General features: G+C 43.7%; 3 protein-coding genes and 1 long non-coding RNA gene across 9 annotated transcripts in view; 2 read left to right on the top strand and 2 right to left on the bottom strand.

Annotated features, from left to right (window-relative positions):
* The window catches only part of sting1 (stimulator of interferon response cGAMP interactor 1), a 4,694-nt gene extending 3,357 nt beyond the window's left edge, over window positions 1-1,337 (top strand). For both annotated transcript variants that reach the window (XM_029165851.3, XM_055512350.1), the window contains 2 exons: window positions 237-423; window positions 649-1,337. In XM_029165851.3, coding sequence (XP_029021684.1) covers window positions 237-423; window positions 649-884 — 423 coding nt within the window. In that variant the 3' untranslated portion in view covers window positions 885-1,337. The remainder of the gene's footprint in view (window positions 1-236; window positions 424-648) is intronic.
* A 387-nt stretch (window positions 1,338-1,724) lies between these two features.
* On the bottom strand, window positions 1,725-3,611 carry LOC114864863 (uncharacterized). Its single transcript, XR_003787421.3, has 3 exons — window positions 3,490-3,611; window positions 3,276-3,371; window positions 1,725-2,765 (listed from the first exon to the last, which is right to left on the bottom strand). It is a non-coding gene; the product is annotated as an uncharacterized LOC114864863 (long non-coding RNA).
* Window positions 3,582-5,003, top strand: si:ch211-39i2.2 (DNA damage-inducible transcript 4-like protein-like). 2 transcript variants are annotated; one of them, XM_029165852.3, is made up of 2 exons: window positions 3,582-3,985; window positions 4,257-5,003. In XM_029165852.3, exons 1-2 carry the CDS (start codon window positions 3,808-3,810, stop codon window positions 4,694-4,696), a joined length of 618 nt encoding a protein of 205 aa, XP_029021685.1. In that variant the 5' UTR covers window positions 3,582-3,807; the 3' UTR covers window positions 4,697-5,003. The 2 variants fall into 2 exon arrangements, with proteins under 2 accessions (XP_029021685.1, XP_029021686.1); XM_029165853.3 differs by having other exon boundaries at window positions 3,637-3,970.
* Window positions 5,004-5,089: 86 nt separating this feature from the next.
* On the bottom strand, window positions 5,090-14,966 carry brd8b (bromodomain containing 8b). 4 transcript variants are annotated; one of them, XM_029164742.3, is made up of 19 exons: window positions 14,882-14,966; window positions 14,178-14,274; window positions 13,831-13,900; window positions 13,681-13,730; window positions 13,467-13,589; window positions 13,295-13,375; window positions 12,861-12,925; window positions 12,593-12,759; window positions 12,215-12,406; window positions 11,979-12,072; window positions 11,607-11,749; window positions 11,036-11,459; window positions 10,918-10,955; window positions 10,608-10,807; window positions 10,122-10,214; window positions 9,494-9,562; window positions 9,094-9,379; window positions 7,414-7,458; window positions 5,090-6,209 (listed from the first exon to the last, which is right to left on the bottom strand). In XM_029164742.3, the coding sequence occupies exons 1-19, from the start codon at window positions 14,898-14,900 to the stop codon at window positions 6,150-6,152; spliced, it is 2,316 nt and encodes a 771-aa protein (XP_029020575.1). In that variant the 5' UTR covers window positions 14,901-14,966; the 3' UTR covers window positions 5,090-6,149. The 4 variants fall into 4 exon arrangements, with proteins under 4 accessions (XP_029020575.1, XP_029020576.1, XP_029020577.1 ...); XM_029164743.3 differs by lacking the exon at window positions 14,882-14,966 and adding an exon at window positions 14,377-14,398; XM_029164744.3 differs by lacking the exon at window positions 7,414-7,458.
* Window positions 14,967-15,239: the final 273 nt, after the last annotated feature.

A 15,239-nucleotide genomic window follows, 5' to 3' on the forward strand; every position in this document is an offset into this window, starting at 1 on the left:
GGTTCTCCAAACGCGTGGAGGCGCAGTAACAGCAGCATCTTACCGCACGACAAACATATCTGCTGCTGCAAGTTTGACACAGGCTTTTAAAGGATTATCTCTCATCCATCCAGGAAAAAACGTGTCTCTGGGTCTGTCCGGGTTACGTTAATGTGTGTGTGTGTGTGTGTGTGTGTGTGTGTGTGTGTGTGTGTGTGTGTGTGTGTGTGTGTGTGTGTGTGTGTGTGTGGTAACAGTCCCATGTGTTCGTGGGGGAGTATGCGACGCCCCTGCTGACGCTCTACAGCATGTCCCAGGAGAGCAGCGCTGGTTTCGGGGAGTCCGAGCGCAAGCAGCAGGTGCTGCTCTTCTACAGAACCCTGCAGGACATCCTGGATCAGTCACTGGAGTGTCAGAACCGCTACCGGCTCCTGCTGCTTGATGGTGAGTGTGTGTGTGTGTGTGTGTGTGTGTGTGTGTGTGTGTGTGTGTGCGTGCGTGCGTGTCTGCGTGTGTGTGTGTGTGTGTGTGTGTGTGTGTGTGTGTGCGTGCGTGCGTGTGTGTGCGTGCGTGCGTGTCTGGGTGTGTGTGTGCGTGCGTGTGTGTGTGTGTGTGTGAGACACAGACATATAGTGGTAGAGTAATAACCAGTGTTTGTTCCGTTCTCAGATGAGGAGGAGCAGGATGCTCACGCTCTGTCCAAGGCCGTCCTCAGGCACCTGGAGCAGCAGGAGCGAGAAGAGGTCTGCGTTACCCCCCCTCCTCTACAGGACACGGCTCACCCATTAGGCGCCCCGGCCTCGAGCCAATGGCAGTGCCCGGATCTCATGAGCAGAGAGCCCACAATCATGGTGAGCCTGGAGGCGCCTCGGACCCTGAAGGAGCCTGTTGAGGACGCTGAGTAGCTGTTCAGAGAGTTTTATATGAAAGATATTATCTATTCCAATACTTAAAAAAACATTAGGATAAAATGTCAACGAGTTTAGATATGTCATCATAAAGTAACTGATTTGGAGAATGTGAGACCAAGGCTTCGTTGTACCATCATTTTTTCTGTTATATTTATTTTTTTTATATTTAGTGTAAGGGATAAAATTATAGCGAGAGAGAATAGAGAAAAAGGGAGAAAACAGGAGCCAATCAATGTGTCACCATGTTGGGAAGAGTAGGAGGAAGACGGAGCAGTCACAGGACACCTGACACCACCTGTTTGTCTGCTTCCCTCAGGCTCCCACGCACACACACACACACACGCACGCACACACACACACACATACACACACACACGCGCGCACACACACACACACACACACACACACACACACACACACACACACACACACACACACACACACACACCTCATGACCCTCAGCGCTGCAGCTGAAATGGCTCAGTGAAGTTGCATCAGAGCTGTTTACAAGCGTCTGAGTCTTCTTGAATCCATTCTGCGCCGCGTTATCAACTCTTTGTGAACAACAACACATTCAGACGCTTCCAAACGGGTTTAAACAGGCTTGTGAAGGTGAACAGAGGCCTCCTCACCAGGCCATGTGTAAAGCCAGTGTGAATGACAGACTAAGCTCCACCTCCTGTTACTCTGATTCCATGCTTTTACATTTCACGCGTGCTCATGTATTATTTTTTTCATTAGACTTTTGCAGGATTTTTAAGCTAGTCACATGTTACTAACAAACATTGTGGTACAATTACATTTTTAATGCAAAAATGAAAATAAATTCATGGATAAAGAAAACTGCACTTTGTTTTATTTTTTAAAGGCATAAACACTGAAGCTTGAAATTATCCACTTTCATACTATGTCTCTGGAGAAGCCCGATATATAATAATGATATATAATAATACTATTTTACAAGCTAAGCTTAGCTGTTAGCTGAATAAATAACTTTTGGTTTAAGTAAAAATGGGCACTGGGAGGCTTCAAGCATATTTTAGATGATGTTGAGAACTTTAGGAGGCAGTTCAGTTACTTACGTACTTGGTCTTGAAAGCATTTGCTTTGCCTGGAAACTTGATCATCGTTTTTTTTTTCAGTACATAATACAAAGCTTAGCTGTTAAATAATTAGCATTTACACAGTATTAAATTAATTACCAGAACAAACAATAAGTTTTTGGTCCTATGCAGAGTGTGTGTGTGTGTGTGTGTGTGTGTGTGTGTGTGTGTGTGTGTGTGTGTGTGTGTGTGTGTGTGTGTGTGTGTGTGTGTGTGTGTGTGTGTGTGTGTGTGTGTGTGTGTGTGTGTGTGTGTGTGAACAAGCTTTCTCTGCAGCATTTATACACACTCGTGTGTGTGGTCCTTCACTAGATAAGAATCAATTATTCCTGATTCCTGTGACTGTAGCTGCCGACAGAAGCGGTTCTAGTCAGACACAGGTCTGACTGGTTCGCTGCTCTGAGGGGCGGCTCTCTGACTAATCGATGTCACCGTGAGTCCATGTAACATGACACTGGATCTTTGCTGATCATCACCGATTTGAGCTAGTCTCAATTCAAACAGTTTCGCTCCATGAGGATATGAACTGAACCTGTGACCATCATTCATCAGAATGTGTAACACATTTATATGGAACGTGTTTGTGAGAGAAGGGAAAACAGTAATTAATGGTATGAGAACTGACACAAACACGAAGACACAATGTCTGTTGGCCACAGGCTGTTGTTTCCCTGCAGTTACACTGAACGCCCGCTTCCTCCTCGGTGCCGGCCTCTCTGTGTGGTCCGAGCGCTGCAGCCCGGCAGTGTGACGTCACAGCGGGGACTTTCCTCTGAAGGTGAGTCAGACGTGAAGGGTTAACGTGGAAAAGCACCTTCCTCTCACGTCACAACCTACAGTCTGTAGAGTTAAGCTGTTCAAGTGAAGTAGTTGTTGGCCAGGTTTGTGTGACACATGAGCAGGTGTCAGACCATGTTACTCACCTGTGAGTCTGTGTCTACACTCGACTCACTCACACACCCTTATTAAGTGGGATTTGTTTCTCTTCATTTTCATTTCATGAGCTCCTGCTTTTTTAACTTACTCTTGCTCTAGTAAAATGCTATAAATAAAATTAAATATTAAATTATTATATATAAATATATATATATTTGTATTAATGGTTTAATATGTGTCCCTAAAATAGCCCCTCACTGAATTAGCAGTACACTTTTACAATACTGTCAAACTCAACATAATACAAAAATAACATAAACATAATACACAATAGCATAATCAAAAACAACCAGAACTGATAGGAGAAGTGTCTATAAGTCAGTGCACACGTTCTCATTACGCCTACATTTTGCTGATGTAACCTGCAGTTCTGTTTAGTCAGAACATGTCCAGAGCTCCTACAAAGTAGAGACGGTCCTACATTTGCTGCTGGTGGAGTCTGCTGTTGAGTGAGAATCAAATAAAAACGTCACCATCAATAAAATCGCAGTATTAATTCATCTTAATAACTTAATCTGTCTGTCTGTGACAGATCACGTGACTGACTCTCCGTCACCAACCGTTCGCTCGCTCTCAGCGTTGAACCTGCGTGACTCCAGAGGAAGCAGCTGTTCGTCGTACGTGCCGGGCCTCCGCGCACCGATCTGCCGCAACCCTTCCTCGTTTTGCGCGAGGCGGTGACAAATCAGGAACGTTCTCGATGGAACCGGCCGCCGCCGCCGCCCCTCCCTCCCCCCGCTCGCTCGCCTGACGCAACGCGGCCGCTCGCGGTATAAGAGCCCGGGCGCGCGCCGGCAGCGCAGCTCGCCTCTGCTCAGTCACTACATGGAGGAAGCACGGAGCACACGCGCGGAGGAGATCGTGAAGCAGTCCTCGGGATGGTGTATAGCACGGCTCTGCTCTTCGGAGGCGGACTGCCCGTCTTGACGGAGGAGGAGATGATTGGAAACTACTTCTTCCACCCCACGTCCCCGCGCTCGCGGAGCGCGGCGCGGCGGGGGAGCGTGGAGAGCTGCGAGGACGCGGAGAAACACTCGCCCTGTAAGTGGCTCGCAGGTATAAATGTTAATTTGATGAAGAGATACAAGAGACGACAACAAGTCACTGGCGTTTCCGCTAAAACATTTTAATATTGTTTATTATTCACTGAGTGATCTCTGTTGGACGTTAATGACGCAACTGTCTCTTTTCTTGGATCAGCTGATCACTAGCTCAGCTGTTCACTGCTGCTCCTCTGGGGTCATGACACTGAAACTAATGAGTCACTTTTTCACTGTTTGTGACGTATTTACCTTATTTATTTATTTATCCTTGTTCCTCCCCACAGTCTCCAACTTGGACTTGGAGCACGAGGAGCAGCTGCTTCTGCAGGACGTGACCCGGCGCATCGAGCGCTGCCTGACGGAGGCCAAGGCTTCCGCGCTGCACTGCACGGCGCTGCTGCTGCCCCGCCACATGATCCAGCGGGTCGGCCAGGACCTCATGCACCTGTGCACCGGCGAGCCCTGCGGCCTGCGCGGCGCCTCCATCAGGGTCAGCGTGGAGCTCAAAGACGGCGCCAGGGCGGCGGGCAGCGTGCGGCCCGACCCGGGCGTCACGCCCACCTTCGAGCTGTCCGTGATCTTCAGGGCGGACAAGGACGGCGGCTGGCCACCGTTCAAGAACATGTTCGACGCCAGTAAGGTGTTGAAGCTGAGAGCAGAGTATCGGCTGGTGAAGAGGAAACTCTACTCGTCGGCCAGTCCTGTCGTTCAGGACTTCTACTAGAGCGCGAGTTTCAGCTTCGCTTTTGTTTTGAGCTGTGCGACGCTCTCTTTTGTGCCCCAACACGCACTGGAGGAACTGGAAACATTTTCTTTTGCTTCGAGTATGTGATTATTTCTTATATTTAATGAGAGAACATTTTACAGGTCAAGTTTTTTGGAGAATGAGTAACAAGTTTGACACTAGTGTTTTGCACAGGATGTCTGAATGTTACTAGTGTCCACTGTAAACACTGTCCTCAGGAAGATGCAGGTCCCACTCCTGTAGGTCTGCACTGTATTTATTTAAAATAAACACTACAACCTTGAAATGTCTTTGTTCTGTTCTTGTGATCAAGTTCAACACACAGAAAGGAATGATCAATACACACAACACAAAGCATCAAATAGACTTGGCCTCATTTGTTTAGATCAAATCTTTATTTAACAAATGTACAACATAAGACATGTATCAGCTACTCAGACAAAACCACAGGACTCATCTCACAGGCACAAACTCATGTTTGTACTTCCATCTAACACACAAGACATTTCTTATGCAAATTCATTCTTCATGTTTTAGCCTCTTATCAAATTAACGTGCGCATTTCTGCAAATCATGTTTATGTCTCAGATTGAGTCTATACTTTTATTATCAGGCGGCCGTTGGCTGAGTTCTTGAGTGAAATGTCATCGTGCACATACCAGCACCACCAACACAGTCAATGAAACAGAAGCCTTATGAGTGAAAACATAGATGATTTCATTTGCTAGTCATAAGGTTAAATTTCACTGAATGCAGTCAAACTAGCAATTCCGCACTTCAGACCGAGATCAGCAGAAACGTTAACAGTTAATGGGCTAAAACATGCAACACTGCAGCATTATGATCCACTACTACACCACAACGTCAACCACCAGCTGAAGAAAAGCCAGGTGCATCATCATCATCATCATCATCATCATCATCATCATCATCAGACTGATGACGCCTCAGCAGTTCACTATTGAGTAGTATAGTACTATAGTACTAATGTGTCCTCGAATCAACCAATCAAATGTTGCAAACAGAACTGAATCCATCCCATTTCGTTTGATCCTGATCCGTCTTTGTCGCTTTCCAAAGCGCTCGCTTCCTGCGGTTTCATCTTGGCAGGAGGAAATGATGACCTACAAAGCATCGCTGGTGACAATGATACTTGGAGGGACAGTGCTGCGCTGGCTGCTCTGTCCTGCAGTGAAATCCCACAGCTGCACGCTGACCGATCTGATGAGCTAAGCAGCTCTCAAACACACTGACAGACACACACTCATGTACACCAAAGCATGGATGACGTGGATGTGTGGATCCACTCACAATTAGCAGGCACACAGAGACTGCACTTCTTCAGAAAGAAACCAAGTGACCATGTAAGTTTTTAGCTCCATGTCGTTTAGTCCAAAGAGTATCTCGGTGTCTCGTTTTCTAAATTCTCAGTCTATTTCTTCATTTTGAGGTCGGCCTCCATGGCGCTACGACGGCCCCTGGTGCCTCCGTCCTGTAGTGGAGGGAGAAGTGTGACCAGAAACATGGAAAAAAGACACGGGAGAGAGAATTAGTACAAGAGTGGAAGCGTCACTGCTCATGTGGGCAGAGTGAACGGAGGCCCTGTGGTGGGCTTCCACACGTGATTGAGCTCCGCACAAATACACAGCACAGTCCGCCTTGGAAGGCTTCCTTTCCAAATGAAGAACATAAAAATAAATTAATGACCATCAAAGAAAGGTGTAAAACAAAAGAAGGAGAAAAGAAATTAGAACATGCAGAGACACAGACAACGGCACGTGAACAGAAAAACGACGGAAACCGGCATGAGGCTCATTAACGGGAGGTCGACAGAGTCTTGGGTGATGGGAGGTTACTGGGTTGTGTGCGTTTGGTGAGTATCGTGTCCAACAGAACTTCAGGTTTACGAGGGTGATGTAGGCAGCATTGTGTGTGTATTTAATCCAAAACTCAGACTTCAATAAACAGAGTCCCTCCTTAATTATATTAATTTTACGATTGGTCGAGTGACCTACGCTTTTTATTTAACGCCACCAGGGAAACGGCCCACACTGACACCTACAGAGGCTGTAACATGTTGAAGCTAAGTATGAGGTGGAAAATTTATTGCATGCCACAAAATGTGAAAACATTTTGTTTATTTCCTTCCTAACACTGACGTTTGACGTACATAATGCTATGTTCGACCACTATGACATCAGATACTCACATGCTCCAAATAAGCTATCAGCAATAAGCTGAACTCTGACCACTGTCAGCTGAGGTTTTCCAGCACGTGTCAGTAAAATCTCAAACCAACTACATCCATTCCATCTTTATTACTAGTTTAATGATTACCAACTTTCATTTATCTTAGTTCCCACTCATTAACATCTAGGTTTAAACTATGGAAAGAGTTGATTTCCACAGTTACATTTTGATTTATTGTGTTCAAGTACCATTAGTATGAGATATTATGTATATTAATATTTAAAGTCCATCATGTAAAGTCTATATGTCAAATAATAGACAAGTAGTTAACTAAACTTAAGATCTGTAGTTAAACGATCACTCAGTTTTTTTTTCACCTAGTTAAACTTTTCGTGACCTGACCGTTCACAGATGGGTGTGAACAGTGTGAGTGTTTGCGTTGACACAGGCGTGTGCGGAACGTGGCCTGGTTCTGGTGAAATCTCAGGGAGAACCTGAATACTTACAAAGAGAGAGAGAAGGAAAGCAGGAGAGGCCATTGGGACACTGTCCTGTAGGAGGACAAACATTGGAGTGAAAAAGAGAAAGAGAGACACACACGTGCGTGAGAAAGCAAGTTTCATACAAGTCTGCATCAAACACAGAAGCACAGTGAGGAACAAGGGTCCGAACAGCTCTGCACAGTAACTGTACCAGATACCCACACACAAAGAAAGTGTGGCCCTAATGACATATAGAACAGAGCACACACACACACACAGCGTCAGACACAGGAATACAGTGGTGCTTAAAAGTTTTCAAGGCCTAAATACAAGGAACCACCTACTGACGCATGTACATTATGGTTTTAGTATCTGGTCAAATGACGCCTTGACATCACCAGAAGAAAGTGGAAGTCAAACACCTGACCCTGTGGAACATGTGGCCTGCTTCAGTTTACCCACAGAACACTCTCAGGAACCTATGGACCCCGACATTCACCACGGGAACAAAGGCTGGCTGGCGGAACGAGTGTTACTATAACTATCTGAAACTATCGAACACCACTGTAAGCCAACAACGTCTCACAAACACCACAACAGAGTTCCCATCAAGGCTCCTATGAAAAATGTCACAGTGTGACTTCAGTCATGACACATAGTACTGGGAGCAGCAGGCCTTATATTTATACATCAGCTTGTGTGGGGGCCTCGTTTCCAGTCCAGTTGCTAGCTGTGTGGAAACAGGTGAACAAACATTAATGTGTTTAAGACATATTTGTCAAATCTAATGTGTAAAAGAAACCATTTATAAAAGTCTACTAAATCCCCCTCAAATATTCCATCTAGAACAGACTTAAAAAAAAAACCTACAACAAATAGCAACGATCCTGTTAAACACACTGTCAAGATTCACAGGTCTATACAGGTAATGTATGCTAATGCAAACACAATGGCATTATAATTATGGCAGCCATATGCAGACAGGCAGGTGTTAGTGAAGAGCAGTGCAGGAATAAGCTAGAAAGTGAAAGGACCGGGAATTATTTCCCTGAAACACTTAACAGTGAGCAGCGAGTGCTGACCACACCATAGGCGGCTCACGTTTGATTATTAGACATTTTGTGGATGTATGATCGTGCTGATATTATAAGTATAATGTCTATGACTCATAAAACAACCTATGCAACGCAGTACTTTTGGTTTCACTTTGAATTTCCTGTAAAGGGCTGGAGGTAGATTCCTTTGACAAAGACAGATCCTGTTGGTACATTCGGGGGCTCAGTTTTCACACTATAGACTAAGACAGCAAATGCAGACTAGGTCCAGATCCACTTACATTATCTTGCTTTTTTGCTAGCTTCTGATAGAAGGTAACCATGCTCCATGAAGAACAGAAGGCACACCAATCAGGTACTGATTTATTTTATTTATATACACTTGGTGTCCACAGGTAAATTAAGTCATGGCTGGTGTGGAGCTTTACAAGTCACATGCAAGTGTTGGGGCAATACACTTAAAAAGCCCTACATAGGGAAAATGCTGGTGTGTCTAGCGCATTCACTCTGAAACTGTATTACTAGTCTGTATACTAGACTGTATGTCTAGTCTAAAATCATCACATTGGTCACTTCAATCCAGATCTGAGAACAAGGAAGCAAAGAGTAACTTGCATGGAGTAGAGCTTTAGACAAACGCTTCTCTCACCTTCTCAGCTGGCTCCCCCGGTTTCCGATTTCCCTCCCTGCCGCGGAGGCTCTTGGCGGAGATGGCGCTCTCTGAGGTCTGCATGATGAGTTGCGTGGCCAGGAATTGCTGGACGTGCTCCAAAACGTCGCGCTGCATTTCCAGCGCCATGTGGTACACGTCGTGGTCCGATGAGTTGTACATAACGGCGTTCTGAAACATCAACATGATGTCTCGCTGGAACTCGGCAGTCGTCCGAATCACACCAGACTCAATGTTCTTCTTAATGGCTGACAGGTCCATGGGTCTGGAGAAAGGGTGGAGGAAATAGTAAACAGTCATTAATTCTCATGATACCCATGAGAATTCGCGTGAGCTCGAGCTCGCGTCAGGCCTTCTTGCTTTGATTTTATGTACAGACCTGTGAACAATGCTATGGTAACCAGGGGCGATGTCATCTGACACAGGCTGCAGGAACACGCTGGCATACCTGGGACACATGTAAGAATCCAAACAGTAAAACACACATTACATGCCAGCAGAGCTAATAAAACTGTCTGACAGATTTGATGAGAAAAAAAAGTCTAAACTACATTTAAACATAAAGGACCAAGAGTGAACAGAATATGGAAGTTAGTTCATCATTAGCGAAAGTTGGCTTCAAGTCATGACTCTAGTGAATTTGACCTATTTATTTGACAACTATAAAAGAAAACTATTCCAAATATGAAGAACATAGCTGATAGAGTAGGGCGAGGACATGTCACTGGTATTGGTTCTGGGACCTTTGACTGAATGCGTATTTACATTTTACAAGCAAAGTTGTTACAAAGTAAATGTAGAGATTTATTCATCAGTTGTAAAATCTGCTACGCTAAACTTTACTCAGTTTCACATTATATACATTCATGCAAGGATGCTGAGCATTATCATCCATGTGAAAGTTCCAGAATTGGTAATAAAGCATGTTTTATATAAATCCCTTTAACATGCCACTAACATTACTAATAAGCATCACAGGCTAGATTTGTAGACATGAGAAACTCCACCTGTGGTTGGCTGCAGCTCTCCACACCAGCATAATGGCTTTCTTCCAGATCTTTTGTGCCTGGACTGCCTCCTGGTCCTCACCACATGTTGAACTGATGCAGAGAACAGAACAGGGAGACAAGAGGGGAAGTGAGGGGAGAGAGGATTTCCAGAGTGAATAGAAATAGAAAGCAGAAGAAAAACCCCAAGCGGTGCATGCCCTGTGTTGTCAGAATTTTGATCTCGGTTGCTCAAACACTGGTCAGCTGAGAGAAATGGACTTCGATTTGATTCAGGGGTCATGATGGGAATACTCATGATGATTGCCAACTAGGCTTTATCTGGTAGTGCGTCATCTCATTTAAATTATCCAGTAACAAAGGCAAGAGTTACCTCAGTACATTGACCTTTTAGAAATACTTCCCCAAAACTAAAAATTTTTCCTATGCTTCAAAAACACATGATACAACTATCACATTCGTTCCAAAGCCATGGCTATAACCTACAGCTGGGAAGAGGAGGCCGGGCTGCTAGCCAGCGAATCGGCTGTGTAACGCTGGGAAGGTGGGCCGTAGCCATCTTCACTCTCGCTGGCAGCGCGCTCCACCTCTGACAGATAGGGACCCTCCCCCTCACCACACTCCTCCTTCAGCTCCATCCCTTCTTCAGGGTCACCCTCACTCCCTGCCTCCTCCTCCTTCACCTCCTGGATACGTGAAAACACACAAACAGCAACAAGATGACTATTTAAATAAAATAAAAAAAAACAAAACAAAACAGAAAGGCAGTGTTTGTGGAGGCATGCTTATGTGTTACCTTGGACTCCTTCCCAGAAACAGAGCTGTCTTCTGAGTCTAAGAAGAAAAACAAGGGGATTAAAAAAATAAAAAATAAACCCGATGTTCATAAGTGCTTGTGTGTTTGTGTGCATTACCTAGGCAAGGGGGGTTGGGCTCTGGTTGGCTCCACTCTTCTCCTTCACTCTTCACTGTTGTCTCAGTGGTCTCCTTTCCCATTCCACCCTCCTCTGTAACCTCACTTCCTGTGGCACCCTCATCAGAAGTGACATCAAGTCCTGTCACTTCAGGAACTTCACAGTTTGCCGTAAGCTGTTCTTCTCTTTTAGGCTCCGCTTGTTTCTGGCTCTCTATGCTAGTAGGAGCTGGGGTTGATACAGCAGGCAAATCTTGAGGATCCTGTGTGGGTTTCGTGTCTTGGACTGTGGGCATGGGCTCTGATGCTTTCAGCTCTTGGGTCTCCCAGGGGCCCGGGAGCGTGTGTCCTGAAACAGCCTCTTCACATAAAGATAGCGCTGCTTCTACTGCTGCTGCATCCAAAGCTTCCACAGAGTCATCGACCTGAGACAAAAGTGATGATGAGGGAGAGGATCAAAGATGGAGACAAACAAAAGGGAAAAAATGCTGATTATTTACTAAAAAACAAACATGTAAGTACTACATAGAGAGAGAGAAAACACAGCCTTTAACAAATAATATATACTGCACCTTTTCTTCTATGATGGCAATGATGTCGCCAACTGTCTCCAGATCCAGTTCGTCTCCCATATAAGATACAGCTACAAGGTCTTCTTCCACTAATCCTGTCTCCTCACTGAGTTGTTCTTTTACTGCAGCCTCTGCATCTCCTTCTACAAACACACACACACACACACCTGAAACCTAATCTGAGGTGTGTACATGATATGTGGTGTGATATGGTATATCACCATTGTCTGGTTTAGGGTTAAATAATTTTTATTAAACATTTGGGCATACAGATTTATTTTGAAAAATCAAACAATACATAGTTAATGTAAAAATGCAGCAGTGAAAGTGTATAATGTTCTATCCACTGTGGATCTTGAGTGATATATTTACCTGTGATGATGTCATGGGCAGGTGGTAAGGTAGTGGCTGCAGTGACTGTCTGTACTCCATTAGTAAGGTTTCCAGTAGAATCTCCCTCTGTAACCTGACATCACCAAAACAAACAAACAAAAAATAAATAAAATAATAATAATACTAATAATAATAATAATAATTAGACCTCCAATGCCAGTAGAATATTGATTGTTTTGTCAACATCTTTAAACTCAAGTTTAGCTAACACTCACCAGACGGGGGCTGGGCGAAATGAGGTTGCCTTTTTTCAGCAGTTCTGAGAGGAGAGGTGAAGGCGGCGGTGTGGCCTTTGGTGTTAGGAGCCTCTTCTGAGACGAGTCATCGATTAGAGCAGCCAGGCCTCCATCTTTGGGCCCTGGGCCTGGAGCATCCGTCACTGGCAAAAATACTCCAACCCCCTGGGCCTGCAAGACCCAGAAAGAATCAGTAAGAGTGGTTGGAACAGTGACATTGGCAAGCATTAGCAAGGTTCATCAATAATAGAGTATGTCATGATCTTTTACACTGACAAATGTTTACACAAGTGAACATGATACAGGAACAAAAAATAACTCAACATATTAAGTATTATTATCTGCATGTGTTCTTACAACTGAATGTGTGGTGGTTTCATCAGAAGCAACACCTCCTGTTTCCATGGGTGGTGTGGGGACAGAGGAGTCGGCCTGAGAATCCATTGTTGGTGGGCTGGCACCCAGAGGAGAGCGTACGGTTACACTGGGTAGGCGCTTGGGTGTGTTTTTCACTGCCTGACGAGCTGTGTAGTAGAGAGGTCAGTGAGAATAAATCCATCTCACTTTCACAGAAGGAGCTTTTGTTGGGAACCCAAAACAAAATTCCTCCACCAGTGTACCATACCTTGATATGCCGTTTCTGTGGCTTTCCTCTTCTGTTCTGCTTCCTCTTCACCTTGCTTCTTCTTTCTGTAAATGGAAAAACAAAATATGTATAAAATACATATTTAAATACAAAAATATAATATATGACAGTTTAATTTAAGGAGATGTCAAATAAAATGCTGCAAGTTTTTGAACACAAAAAATTCACAAACTCCTTTCTCTGCTATAATAACCAGTGATGAGGTAGAGTCCACTGATGGCCAGTCCTCACTACTAAACATAGAGACTGTTTGTATTTGGATACTGTAACTCAGTAAAGTGAATACAAGATTAAATATTTTTACTGATTAGCGTCTGAGAACCCTCTTAATTCACTACAATATTTGTTATTATTATAGAAGCTGGAAAGTGTGCAAATGTTTTATTATAATGTGCTCATTGACAGAGTCTTACAGTGTGATATCTGCCCACAGCTCTTTCAGCTGGGAGTCCATGTGACCTGTCTGTATCAGGTCCACCTCCTTCTTCAACTTCCTGTTTGAACACAAATGTGTGGTTAGAGGCAGTGGTTAGAGGCAGTTTCTCTAAGTGATAAAAGGTCTGTCATCACAGTGTGTGTGTGTACCTGTACTGCTCCTGTGTGTCACGCAGCAGCTTTTTCAGTTCCTCTATTCTCTCAGTTGTCAGCCTACGGACGATAACATCTTCAATGGTCTCAACCACCTCACCCTTCTCACCACGTTTACGCCTTGAAGGGGAAAAAAATGAACATGATTTGCCGCAGGTGATCCATGAGTGTGGGTGTGTCTGTATGGTATGATGTATATCGTAGTACTAACTTTGGTGCTTCTGTGGCCTCCAGCAGCTCGGAGTATTGAGAGGCACAATGCTAAGAAACAAGTTTTTTTTTTAATCAAACCAATCCTGACGATGAAGATAACATTCCATCAAAACAACATACTATTAGTCTAGTTTTACTGCTCATTCACCTTCTGTGAGAACCAGTCAGGTGGACGACCAGGTTCTGAGAAAGGCTTGATGGCTCGACTTACAGACACCCTGGAAAACAGAGATTCCTCAGAATAAAGACATTCCAGAAAAACAATTAAAGACTAAATATGTGAAATGATCACACATTCAAATTAGGAATAACTCAAGAAGGTTAGCTTTTTTGTTAATACGTTTTAACACTTCGTGTCTTATGCAAATGTCATCAAATGAGAATCTGCTGCTGTTCAGAGACTATAACGTGTCCGTGTCTGATCTCTAGTGGTGAGACCGTTTAAGTTCTTTTTCAACAGCACTCTGAGGTATCATTTTGAGGTTTTCTTTTTACCAGTTTTGGTCTCCACTCCTCATAACAGAGGAGGCCAAGCACAGTTTCTCCCTGACTGACCATGGCTCCGTCGGTCCCGAATTCAGTATCTTGTGCTCTGTGGATAAACAGTGCAGAAATAAAAATAAAGATGCATGCTACACTTTACTATACGCTGACAAATCGTTCCAGGTTATCACTTTATTTGAAAGAAAATCACCGGTCATCACCACAATCCACCAAATAACCAGAGGAAAGTGATATACAACATCTAAAAACAAAACGAAATGGAATAAAAACACAACAAAACAGGCTAACTAGCATTACGCTAATGTTATTTTTGCGGTTTAGCTAGTCCCATTAGCGGCACAGACGACGCTGTGTTTAGAAGATAGAAGTAAAGTTATTATTAAATTATACTTAATTTTCTTGAACACAATTTATAAATAAATAAGTAAAACCAAATAATAATTAGTTATAGCTCTTCTTTAAAAAGTATAAAGCCAGATAACGTGTTAACAGTAGCGTTAGCTTAGCAATGTTGATTACGGGGGGGCACACATTCGTGAGACACACACAGTTACACCGTGTAACGTTTTAGAAAACAACGAAGTTACATAGTCGAGTAAATAAAATACATGCCAGTTTTAGCAAGTGTTTGGTGCTATGGCTTTTCTTTACATCACAAAGACAGTTGAAATACATTGTAAGAAAATCTTACTCACTGCCGATACCGCTCGCCATTCCTTTTGTGTCAAGGCCGTAAGCACAACTTCCGCCGGACGCGTTTTAGTGGCACACACGGTGAAAAACAAACACGATAGTAATGTTTGGCAAAGTCGCGTAATATATAAAATATAAAGATTTGTCAGTTTCTGTTAATGTTATTTGGTTATTAGTTTATTATGTTATTCAAAATCGTGTGATAAATAATAATTTTATAATATTACAATATTAAACACACATTATCATACAATAAAAAAAATCTACTTTTTTACTATATACTACTGTATAGTTTATTTTTTGTATGTTTCTGTTGGAGGTATACAGTAGAGATGGCGAAATCGAAGCCTCATGAATCAC

This window comes from Betta splendens, chromosome 10, assembly GCF_900634795.4.
Source record: "Betta splendens chromosome 10, fBetSpl5.4, whole genome shotgun sequence".
Lineage (NCBI taxonomy): Eukaryota > Metazoa > Chordata > Actinopteri > Anabantiformes > Osphronemidae > Betta > Betta splendens.